Here is a 12,935-nt window from a genome sequence, read left to right as displayed (position 1 = left end):
AATTAAAATCATCTGCTAGTTCATGACCGAGTTCCTAAATCAATACTTTTAGTCTTCTGTTTTGTATCAGTGATAGACTTCACTGCATCCCAGGCTAAATGAGATTTTCCATTTATAAACAAAGTATCTACCTTTTCCTTATAACACAATTTAGCTAATTGTACTTAATTTCTCACTTGTTTCTGATGCTACCTCCCTGTTTAAAATAAGTATTCCTTACATTTAATTACATTTTTAACATTTATTTGTGATCCATGGCTTGGTATTCGGAAATACTGTACAAGGTTTCTGTTGAACGACCAAGTCTTCACAAAATACAGTGTAAGCAGTAACAGTCTATGAGATCGTCCAAATCAATACATAGAGACTTGAACATTTCCAATCAGTACAATCAAAACAAACCAATCAAGCCTTGAATCGAATCATCAGACCACACAGGAACTAACCTTTTCTCTGTTTCCCCCCTTTTCAAAACAGGTTTGTAAACAGAAGCCAGGTAAACTGCATAATGGTCAGACAGGCCCAGAGGGGCTCTTAAAGACAACTTATATGCCCCTTTAATGGACCCATAACAGAGATACTTTCTGCATCTAGTTGGACAGTCCATGTACTGATAAAAGTGGCTGAGTGATTTCTCCATTTTACAGTGATTAAAATCTCCCATCACAATGTTAGGTGTGTCAGGTGAAATACTCTACAGCCGATGCACCATTTTGCATAAAATATCAGATACATTCTTCACATTAGCCTTTGGGTGGATGTAAACAACAGAAATGAATATTTGTGGAAACTAAGTAAAAGGCAAGTAAAAGGGACGAAGTGATACTGACAACAATATAATGTCAGGACTACACACAGATTCCCTCAAAATCACAGACTTGCACCAACATTTGTTAACATAAATACATAAACCTCCACCCAAGACGTTTCCAGTCACAACGGCGTCTCTGTCCATCCGCATTGGGACACCAAAGCCCTGGATTTTGAGATCAGAGTCTAAATCATGCTCTTTGAGCCAAGTCTCAGTCAAGGATATAACACATGCAGTCCTGTATTCCGAGAGAAATCGAACCTTTGCTTGTAGATCACCCACTTTATTTCGGAGAGACTGAACATTAGCTAGAATTATTGAAGGGAGTGGAATGCGAGTAAATCGCTGTTTACGCAGTCTCTGCCGCACTCCCCACTTCTTTCCCCTTTTCCTCCTCACCTTCTGACTGGTAGTACCTTCTGTGCCTGCAGAAGAAAGGTCTGACCTTAGAATTTCCATAGGCAAGTCAAGGGTTTGATCCAGCACTCCATGATCAAGATCATGATATGCCATAAGAAAGTCCTGGCTGTACTGGAGATGCTCTCCATTCCCGCGGAATATCCAAGGAGTAGCAAAACAGCCAAATAAGAGGCAAACTTGCAGTGTATCATGATGGCTCAAAATAAATGTTAAATAAAAACATAAAAACAAACGAGTAACACTAACAAACTAAACAAACAATCGATGAACAATCATACAAACAACATTACTGCTACAACAGGTCGCCACAGTGCAGCGCCCACACAGCATTGGAAGTACAACTGGCGAAGGAAGTACAACCTCTGCTGGGCCTTTTTCACAATGGAGTCAATGTGGGTCTCCCACTTCAGGTCCTGTGAGATGGTAGAGCCCAGGAACCTGAGTGACTTCACTGCTGCCACAGTGCTGTTTAGAATGGTGAGCGGTGTCGATGCTGGGGTGTTCCTCCAGAAGTTGACAATCATCTCCACTGTTTTGAGCGTGTTCAGCTCCAGGTTGTTTTAAATTCACCAGTGAGTTAGCCGTTCAGCCTCTCTTCTGTATGCAGACTCGTCATCAGACTTGGATCTGGCCGATGACAGTAGTGTCATCTGCGAATTTGAGGAGCTTGACAGAGGGGTCTTGGCGGTGCAGTCATATGTGTACAGGGAGAAGAGCAGTGGGGAGCGCACATACTTGGGGGGCACCAGTGCTGATTGTACAGGTGCTGGAAGTGAATTTCCCCAGTCTCACTAGCTGCTGCCTGTCCATCAGAAAGCTGGTGATCCACTGACAGATAGACTTGGGAACAGAGAATTGGGTTAATTTAGTCTGGAGAATAGCTGGGATGATGGTGTTGAAAGCCAAACTGAAGTCCACAAAAAGGATTGTTGTATATGTCCCTGGTCTGTCCAGATGTTACAGGATATGATGTAATCCTGTGTTGACCTGATCATCCACAGACCTGTTTGCTCGATAAGCAAATTGAAGTGGATCCAGAAAGGGTCCAGTAATGTCCTTCAGATGGGCCAACACCAATCTCTCAAATGACTTCATGACCACAGATGTCAGAGCAACAGGTCTGTAGTCATTATATCCTGCAGTCTTGGGTTACTTTGGGACTGGGATAATGGTGGCGCATTTTGCTCCAGTGATGTATTGAAGATCTGTGTGAAGATGGGGGCCAGCTGGATGGCACAGGCTTTTAGACAAGTGGGTGAAACTCACTCTGTTAAAAGCACATGGCCAGAAACACCATCTGGGCCCTGTGCTTTCCTTGTCTATTGTTTCTGGAAGACCCAGCACACATCCTCTTCACAGATCTTAAGTGCAGGTTGAGTAGCAGAAGGGGGGAGGAGGGTGGTTGCAGGAGGTGTTGGTGTTTGAGTAAAGTGAAAGTCAGAGCAGGTGTGGGGTGTGAGAATGGGCTTTTCAAATCTAAAGTAAAACACATTCAGGTCGTCAGCCAGTTGGTGATTCCCTACAGTGTTGGGGGATGGTGTCTTGTAGTTATTAATGTCTTTTAGGCCTCTCCACACTGATGCAGGGTCATTAGCTAAAAACTTGTTTTTCAGCTTCTAAGAGGAGCTTCTTTTAGCCACTCTAATTTCCTTTTTCAGTGTGTTTTTGGCCTGATTACACAAGATTTTATCCCCACTTCTGTTAGCATCCTCTTTGGCCTGACGAGGCTGCCTGAGTTCTGCTGTAAACCATGGTTTGTCATTGTTGAATGTTAAATAAGTCCTAGTAGGAATGCATATATCCTCACAGAAAACTGATATATGATGTTACAGTATCTGTGAGCTCACTTGTGGAGGAATGTAAACACTCACCAGAATAAACGAGGAAAACTCCCGTGGCGAGTAGAAAGGCTTACAGTTGATAAAGAGCACTTCCAAATTAGGACAGCACATCATCTTTAACGTTGTTACATCTGTACACCAACTTTCATTGATGTAAAAACATGTTCCACTACCTCTCGTTTTCCCCGTTAACTCCGCAATGCGATCCGCTCTGAACAGCTGGAAGCCCGGTGGATGTAATGCGCTGTCTGGAATGGCTTCACTCAGAGAGGTTTCTGTGAAGCACAAGGCAGCAGAGTTTGTATGGATGAGAAGATGTAGTTCGTCTGTTTTGTTAGGAAGAGAGCGGAGATTTGCTAGATGAATACTCGGCAGCGCTGTTCGAAAGTCGCACTGTCGAAACTTGACCAGCGCACCGGCTCGCTTCCCTCGCTTGCGTCGCATAGCATGCTTGAACAACACAGCTGTGCCTCCAACTAAAATGTCCAGCAAAATGTCAGAATAGTCAAAAATCAGGAAAGGATTGTCTGGGATGTGCTTCCGAATGTTCAGCAGTTCGTCACTGGTAAAACTGATTGGAAAAAAATGACTAAACACAGGACAAACAAACAAAAACAACAAAATAACTGGAGAGCTCCACACTGTGGCGGCCATCCGCAGTGCAGTCTTGTATCTTGATGTACTGCAGAAACGGTACTAATATAATGGTAGAATGCTATTCTGAACATAGTTATATTATCTCATGCATGTTATCTGGTTGGATACTTAATTTTTTGGCAAATAAGTGGTATTAGGTCATCAATCCTTATAAAACATTTGCATACTGTAAATAGTATGAATACTACATAATTGTTTTTCAAAATTAGTAGGTAGTATGCCATTTCAAATACATCTGAGGATTTGAAACTCACAGAGACAAAATCTACAAGATTCCATTCAATACTAACCACATACACGCACTAAATCAAGTGTGCAGAGTGGGCAAGAGATTCCACATAGGAGCTATTCCTCACATATGCCGTCTGTGCTCCAGTGTTTGCTGTGTCTGGTGTTTTGCTCATTAGAGTTTGCAGCAGGCTGAACGTGGTCAGCAGTATCTGGTCAATCGGAGCGCTGCGCCCTGTGACCTTCACAGAGGTTAAACCTGCTCACACAGAGATAAAGACAGCAGGAGGAGTAGTGTATGTGGGTGGGTGAAAGAGAGAGAAGAGAGTGTGTGGGGGTGGGATGTGAGATACAGTAAAAGCCTGGATGAAGAATTGTTCAAATTAACCCTGAGAACAAAAGCCGGGGAGGATAATTTCTAGATAAACGCTTGAAAGTAATGGTTTATCCGTCATAATTTGTTTGAGTGACAGCTTTACACAAATCCATTCACTGTGGAAAATCTGTGTGTATACGTGTGTTTTAACAGTGTTGTGACCTTGGTTACCACGCGGGCCTGAGCAGGGCATTACGGACCTACTTGTCGGCAGAATACAGCTTGGAAACCTCTCGGCACGAGGGCCTGGATATTTTAGAGGGGGCCGTGGAGGGGCTGGATCCTGGCAGTGACCGGCAGCGCTTTATGGAGACTCACCCCACAGCATTCACTCCTCCAGCACGCTTCACCTTTCAACCACACTTGGGAGACCAGGTCACATGCCACCTAGTGTCCAAACTACACAATTAGGAAAAAAGCTACACAAAATCTAGTTTAGTCTTTGCATTGGAACAAGGGACCAGGGTCAGAAATTAAGGGGGCTTTGGGCAAAAATGCCCCCAGAAGTGACAAAAATGCCCCTGAAATTCAAAATGTGAGGACAAAAAATGCTCCAGTTTCTGTTTTTTTAATTCAAAATATTTGATATAGTTCTTAATATCCAGTTCTAAGCCTAGTTATAAACATTATCACATAAAATATGATTTGAGTTAATCTGATGGGTAGGAGGAAATATATTCTCAGTTTAATTATTCAGATTGAGATCTTTTATGTTAATTAATTGATTAATTGAGTCTCTGAATAAAAGAATGACAGTATTATTTTTATATGTTTAGAAAAAAATGCCTTCATAAATGTAAAAAAAACAAATGCCTCTTAAAATCAAATCCAGGGGGTAATTATTTACATTTTATTACATATGCAATAAATAAATTCTGATGTGGTTATATTTTACCTAAAAATATGAATTTGTCATCATGTACTCACCCTCATGTTGGTCCAAACCTGTATGACTGACTGACTTTCATGGAACTCAAAAAGAGATGTTAGGCAGAATGTTAGTGTCAGTCACCATTTACTTTCATTGCATCTTTTTTTCCATACAAGAAAGGTGAATAGTCTCCTTTTGTGTTCCATGGAAGAAAGTCCTATGGGTTTGGACCAACACGTGGGTGAGTAAATGGTTACAGAATTTTCATTTTTAGGTGAACTTTCCCTTTAAATGACCAATTTAATATATCAAATGTAGAAGATTGTTTGTTTTGATCAAAGGTTTCAGTAATAAATATGTGTGGATGTTTTAGGTGAGTCAAATCACGGCACTGCCTCAGGTGCAAGCCGAGCTCCTTCTCCGATTCCAACAGCTGCAGTCTCGCCTCTCCACACTGAAGATCGAAAATGAGGAGGTGAGACACACACACAACACACACACAATCCCTTGCTCTCGAATGAGCACATCGGCAGCTGCAGTTTCCCCACTAGGATAAAGAATGAACTGACAACCATACACACCTTCATTTCTCCATTTCTCTCTCTCCCTCATTCCTTCTCTCCATTTCATCAGGTACTACAGTATACATGCATACCAGCACTCTCCTTCACAGTGACAGGCACAAACACATTCATACATATTGTTTCCTTCTCTGTCCCTGTTGGAGTTGTGAGGTTGTTTATGGCTGGTTGTTGGCAGGCCAGCTGTTTCCTGCAGCTCTCAGCATGTGAAGAACATTACAGTGGTGCTGATGAATGCTCTATTACTGCAGAGAGTATAGACTGTGCAGACAGAGGTGTGCAGATGTGTGTGCATGATATTTCTATGTCCTTCCTTCTCTAGATAGCTAAAGACCAGTTCCTGATTAGAGTATGTAAAGTGTTACTAACAAAAAAAGTACCACATTATCATATTTTTGGACATGTACCATGGTAAAAAAATAAATAATAGTTTTCCTTGAAACAGCTTGGAGGACCATTCATATACCATGCTAAATGAAAATGTTAATCAAAAATATATCAAAGTACCATTTTACCATCTGATACCAACACTGTACCATGATATCACTACAGTACAACTTTGTCTTCTATTTCTAGATTGCCTTTGAAAGTGACTATATTTAAGATCGTTGAAGGGCCTGTTTTATTAAATACATGAAACAGTTTGCACTATGCAATGATCAATGATTTAAATAGTTGTATGCTCTATTGCCACATGACCTTGCACTTTTACATGTTTAATTGTGGCATCTAGATATGTCTGAAGTGAATGTAGTTATTTTGCTTTTTTATTTTTAATCAAAGTTTTGCTTAATTTTTGGCAGTCCAATCAAATCAAGGAGGAGATGTGAAATGGCTTTTAAAAAATCTGAATATCATTTCAGGTTTATTCAGCATACTTGAATTGAAGGGCTTTGAATTGTGCGATGCAGCGTACTTTGATTGTATACTTCACTTTTAGGCATATATAGTTGGTCAATACATTTCATGCATAATGTATATAAAAATGTGTATAGTATATAGCAAACTACTTCACTGCAATAAACTTCACAGCATTTCCTTACTCAATATTTTTGTCTTGTTTTTCAGTAAAATATATTTTCTGTATACAAAATGTATTTATATAATATTTATAATATATTTAAATATATACTGTTTAAAAAAAAAAAAAAAAAAAAAAAAAAAAAAATATATATATATATATATATATACACATACACACACGACCAGTCAGAAGTTTTGAAACACTTGACTGAAATGTTTCTCATGATCTTAAAAATCTTTTGATCTGAAGGCGTATGCTTAAATGTTTGAAATTAGTTTTGTAGACAAAAATATAATTGTGCCACCATATTCATTTATTTCATTATAAGTTTTTTAAATTGATGTCTTGGACCAAATAATAAAGAAAAGCAGCCAATAAGTGCCCAGCATAGATGGGAACTCCTTCAATACTGTTTAAAAAGCATCTCAGGGTGATACCTCAAGAAGTTGGTTGAGAAAATGTCAAGAGTACATGTCTGCAAAATCTAGGCAAAGGGTGACTACTTTGAAGATGCTAAAATATAACACAGTTTTGATTTATTTTGGATTTTGTTTAGTCACAACATGATTCCCATATTTCCATTTATGTTATTCCATAGTTTTGATGACTTTACTATTATTCTAAAATGTGAAGAAAAAAAAATTATAATAAAGAATGAGTAAGTGTTTCAAAACTTTTGACCGGTTGTGTGTGTGTGTGTGTGTGATATATATATATATATATATATATATATATATATATATATATATATATATATATATATATAAAGTAAAATATCGATCATATCTTTGTTTGTTTTGCTTTAAACAAGGAAAAACTCTTTGCCAGTGGGCTTTCCCTTTAAATTACGATTTCTTTTTATCCTACTGGCAAATAGTTCTTTCTAGTTTTAAATAAACTTTGATAAGTGTTGTTAGATTTATCTGAAAACAAGGCTTAAAGATGCACTTACTCCTAAAGAATCTTATACAGTGTATAAAATCATGAGCAAATCATGAGCACTCGCATGAGATGGAGACTCCTGTCATATCAGTAACCTTATATGAAAGCTGTTTTATTTTACATGGAGAGGGTCCCCTCATGGGGGCTGACATGTTAGGATCACATGACCAGCCAAGGACTACTCTCTTATTCTCAGTAATCATCCTGTTATTGGACACTTTCACTCATGGATTAAATTAATTATGGCTGACTAAATAGTGAGTTTCTACAATGGAATTGTTAACTGAAAACTACTGTGTTTGAATGATGCTGCATCCACACTGCTAGATGTCAGAAGAAGTAAAATTACTGAGCGCACTTTTAATTTCTCATTTTGTTAATAATAAAAATAAAAATAAAACATAAAAAAAGTGTTTTAGGGATGTTTAGATATTTTTAGGGGAAAACAAGACAATTTTTATTTATTTATTTACTTATTTATTTTTTTACAAATTGTAGTTGGTATGCCATTCTGAGGTAATCATTCAGTACCATGTCATATATCAAAGTACCATGGTATTACCAACAAATAACATCTCTGTACCATTTTATTCTGTATTCCCTCTGAAGGTGAAAAAGACGTCAGAGGCCACCCTCAGCACTGTCCAGGATATGGTGAACATGGAGGACTATGATGTGTCTGAGAGCTTCCAACACAGTCGCTCCACTGAGTCTGTCAAATCCAGCGTATCAGACACTTACCTCAGCAAACCCAGCCTGGCCAAGAAACGCGCCAACCAGCAGGAAACCGAGCTCTTCTATTTCACAGTAAATGTTGACCCACACACACACAATAACAGAGAGACCACTCAAATTGGGAGTTTTAGAAACCCAATTTGTAAAGGGCAAGTTCAGCCAAAAATGAAAATTCTGACATTTACTTACCCTAATGTTGTTCGTTCCGAACCCGTATGACTTTCTTCCGTGTAACACAAAGGGAGATGTAAGGCAGAATGAGAGCCTCAGTCACCATTCACATTCATTGCGTCTTTTGTCCATACAATGAAAGTGAATAGAAATCCTCCTTGCTTTAAACTTATTAGCTGATGTCCCTTCCACGCTGTAGATTTGTAGTGTTGTGACCATCAGTTCAATGGACTTGTCTTAGCCTGAAGCAACGTCAGTATATTTAAACTTAGTTAATGGCCACTGAAGGATGACCATGACTAATTAGATAATTAATTACATGTGTAATTAGATTATTATTGACTGTCTGTGTATTTGTTTGGCTACAGAAACTAAAGGAGTATCTGGAAGGCAGCAATCTCATCGCTAAACTGCAAGCCAAACACGACATGTTGAAGAGGAGCATAGCGGAAGGTGACATAGCACTTTTCACAAAATGAAATGCTCCTGTTGTTTATCATACAATATGTATATCAATCCATCCATCCATCCACCCACATTTTCTTTCACTCTTTCCTGTTTTGCCTCTTTGTCATTTATAATAGACTGTCTAATCATCAATAATAACAGCTTGTGATAATACCAGACCAATCAAATGTCACCTAAAATAATGTCTTTGTCCACAGGATACAGAGCTGACATCATGACAACCAGGTATATCTCATCATCTAAATGTCTGTGACCTTCCTTTAATGGCCTTTTTACATATACTATTCCGAATCACAAGGTCCTCTTGATATTTGTAAAGGTCCTCATGATCTTTTTGAATGCTAAATCACTTGTTTCAGTTGTATTTCTCTCTTATCATTTAGCCGACGACGAAACTCTCACAGCAGACACCAGGTAACACAGTCTGTGTTCAGTTTACACCTGTGTACTTACACCTTGTACTTACATGCTGTTTACAATGTTCATGGGCTGCTTTTTTATTGTCTGTTTACAGGACTCGGGGAAGGCTATCCCTTTGATTGTGGAAAGCTGCATTCGCTTTATTAATCTATACGGTGAAGAATATACTGATAGCCTACATATACTGTATATACATATTAGGTCTGTCGATTTAACGGGTTAATTTTGTGTGACTAATTATTAGTGGTTGACAATAAGTGGTTGAACATTTTCAATTGGCGACGCCAATATTTAGAGAGTAGGATGGCAGAAGGCCGATTTAAATGCAGATAAACATGATACAATTTAACAACAGCAAATCAGATGTACATAATATTTTGACTTCAGAATCACATTTTGTATTGTCTAAATGCTTTACTTGTCTGTTGCCACAGAAATATATATATATGTGTGTGTGTGTGTGTGTATGTGTGTGTGTGTATGTGTGTATGTATGTATGTGTGTATATATATATATATATATATATATATATAATCTGATATAAAATACAAATAAATAATGAGTACAGACACATGCATGTATTCACTTGTACTAAAATGTGTTTTACAATTTTTATTTTTATTTTTTTTAGGTCTGCAACATCAGGGTATTTTCAGGGTTTCGGGCTCACAGGTTGAAGTCAATGACATCAAGAACTCTTTTGAACGAGGTTTGTGGACTTTTAGATATTAAACCTTTTTAAAACATGCTTTTCGCACACAGTTTCCAAAAGTGGATATACATGCATCACTGGAGAATTCTGTCACTTTCTTTCATTTTTTTCTAAAACCTCATGAACATTTTCACCACCATCTCAAATTAAGTAGTGTTTTTTTATTACAATCTGTATTGGAAATGACGTTTTAATCCTTTTTAAATAAAATGGCTGACTCTTTTGTCTTGCTATGGCCAGTTTCTTAGTTAGAAAAAGACAAAAGTTTAGAAATGTTAATTTTTATAAATTCACCCACTGGGACATAAAAGTGCCTGCAGTTGAAGTAACACCATATATTAAGGGGAAACAAATATTTGCGTACACTGTTTTGAACTTCAGAGGAGGGATTACAGAATACAGACAAACACAATTCAATTTTATTAAAACTGTCATTATTTATTATTTAGTGCCAACATCTTTTTATAATCTCAGATCCTCATTCAAATGTGAAAATCACAGATTTTAATTTAAAAGATCCATCACCACGGATACACTCTTATCTTAGTGACTGTTTCCCAGGCAACGACCCCTTGACTGATGAGGAAAATAACCATGACATTAACTCTGTGGCGGGCGTGCTGAAAATGTACTTCAGAAACCTGGACAACCCGCTTTTCCCCAAGGAGAAGTTCAATGATCTCATCGCCTGCATTCGTGAGTGCTTGTTTTCCTCTGCAGTCATATGTGTGTGTTTTCATATGTGCATGTATGTGTACAAGGAAGGATAGAGGAAGGAAAGGTGGATGACAGAAATGGTGGTACAAGCGTTCAGGAAATGACAGAGTGTCAAGTACTGGGGTTTCCTGGGGAGTTTGGACAGCTGGTGTCTTTTCATGTGTCTGTAAAGAGTGCTGCCTGTTTAAGCACATGGGAAATTCTGATTGGCCTTGTTTATGAACTTGTCTGTTCATGTGCCTTCAACAGGAACTGAAAATCTGTATGAGCGTGCCCTCTCCATCCGGAAAATACTGATGATAACACCACGACCAACACTGGTGGTCATGAGATACCTGTTTGCATTCCTCAACCAGTGAGTGTACACGCACACGCACACGGCTGTCTAAATGAGGACATTCTGTACCATAGACTTAAATTGTTATTATTTAAAGCCTAATTGTGAAAATTTCAGCGCCACTAGTGCCACAGACTGGAACCTACAGATAGCCCCGCCCCCAACTCACACCACTGGTTGAGTCAGTGTTGTTGTGTCGGGCTGATGGGTCATTCAAAACAAACAGAGGAAATTTTATAGTGCCATAGATCCATGGTGTTTACAGTTTTAGAGAAAATTAACCTACAAATGGCTTACTTATAGTTGTCTCAGCAAATTAAGATGTGAGAAACAATTTAAATAGAAAAAGTTTAACATTTCAGCTTTACAGCTAATTATAATTTGACTATAGAATATAGAGTTTTAATATAAATAATTTAATATAAAATTGTATTTATTATATATATTTATTTTATTTATATTTAGAATAACCCAAACCCTACCCCTAAAATAACTTTTGCTAATTTATTCAGTAAATGTTTTGTCCAAAGCTTTTAAATTTTGCCTTGAACATCTTTGATGCTTCAGAAGTCATTACATGTGTCAATAAAATGTACAGGTTAAAGGGATAGTTCACCCAAAAATTAAAATTCTCTCATCATTTACTCACCCTCATGCCATCCCAGGTGTGGATGACTTCCTTTCTTCAGTAGAATACATTTCAAGAATAATATAAAAATATCTCAGCTCAGTAGGTCCTTAAAATGGATGTGGGTGGTAACACGATTTTTGATGCTCCAAAAAGCACAGACAATCAGAATTAACGTCATAAATACGACTCCAGTGGTTAAATTAATGTCTTATGAAGCGATACGATCACTTTTGATGTGAAAAAGATCAATATTTAAGTACTGTTTTACTATAAACAATTGCTTCCGTTTAGCAGCAGTATGTGTGTTCACGCTGTCTCCCGTGTGACGTATTGGCATTGGCATGTTCACGCGAGAAGTGACGTGCGACACACCCGGAAGAGCAACGCTGTTTTTTTTTGTGGTTTTTTTGCACCTCCATAAAAGTTTACTATCACAGGCTACCTATTTATTTGTTTATTACAAGACAAATGAGTACTATATTCATACAAATAAATATTATATCACATTGATTTTCTGTGCGTCAATGAATTATTAACAATGGTAAATTATTAGTATTCCATATGGGTGTACAGATGCATATTATACATGCTACTTCTTACTCAAAATGGCGCTGTTGTTTCAATGATTGACTTGATTTACATTTGACATTGCTAGTTAATGAAGCTACAACATGGAAGTAAACTATAGTAAGTTTAACACATGAACAGTATGATATGACTATTGTCATTTGGGTGTACTACTGAAATTGTGTAAGTTGTGCATTTATATAGACTCAATAAGGGCCTGAGAAAATACTTATGTGTAATTCATGTGTATCTTATGTGCAGATTTTGTATTATGAAAGTAATGAATCCTGTTCTAGATTTGATACATGAAAAATAAAAAAATTAAAATATATTTTATTATATTATATTTTTTTTAATTGTCTTGAAAATATTTTGAAAAATCTACACTGTTTGGGAATTTTGTAGATCCATTTGTGAATATGTAAG

General features: G+C 37.6%; 1 protein-coding gene across 3 annotated transcripts in view; it reads left to right on the top strand.

The window, feature by feature from the left end:
* The window catches only part of LOC127434903 (SLIT-ROBO Rho GTPase-activating protein 1-like), a 49,106-nt gene that overhangs the window by 25,678 nt on the left and 10,493 nt on the right, over positions 1 to 12,935 (top strand). For all 3 annotated transcript variants that reach the window (XM_051687962.1, XM_051687960.1, XM_051687959.1), the window contains exons 7-16: positions 4,487 to 4,708; positions 5,578 to 5,679; positions 8,361 to 8,558; positions 9,026 to 9,110; positions 9,323 to 9,350; positions 9,509 to 9,539; positions 9,640 to 9,700; positions 10,177 to 10,254; positions 10,819 to 10,953; positions 11,224 to 11,329. In XM_051687962.1, the coding sequence (XP_051543922.1) occupies positions 4,487 to 4,708; positions 5,578 to 5,679; positions 8,361 to 8,558; positions 9,026 to 9,110; positions 9,323 to 9,350; positions 9,509 to 9,539; positions 9,640 to 9,700; positions 10,177 to 10,254; positions 10,819 to 10,953; positions 11,224 to 11,329 (1,046 nt within the window). The remainder of the gene's footprint in view (positions 1 to 4,486; positions 4,709 to 5,577; positions 5,680 to 8,360; positions 8,559 to 9,025; positions 9,111 to 9,322; positions 9,351 to 9,508; positions 9,540 to 9,639; positions 9,701 to 10,176; positions 10,255 to 10,818; positions 10,954 to 11,223; positions 11,330 to 12,935) is intronic.

The sequence above is a fragment of the Myxocyprinus asiaticus genome, chromosome 45 (assembly GCF_019703515.2).
Source record: "Myxocyprinus asiaticus isolate MX2 ecotype Aquarium Trade chromosome 45, UBuf_Myxa_2, whole genome shotgun sequence".
NCBI classification, from domain to species: Eukaryota; Metazoa; Chordata; class Actinopteri; order Cypriniformes; family Catostomidae; genus Myxocyprinus; species Myxocyprinus asiaticus.
The sequence above is the reverse complement of the archived record's forward strand: the minus strand, read 5'-3'. Positions and strand labels throughout refer to the sequence as shown.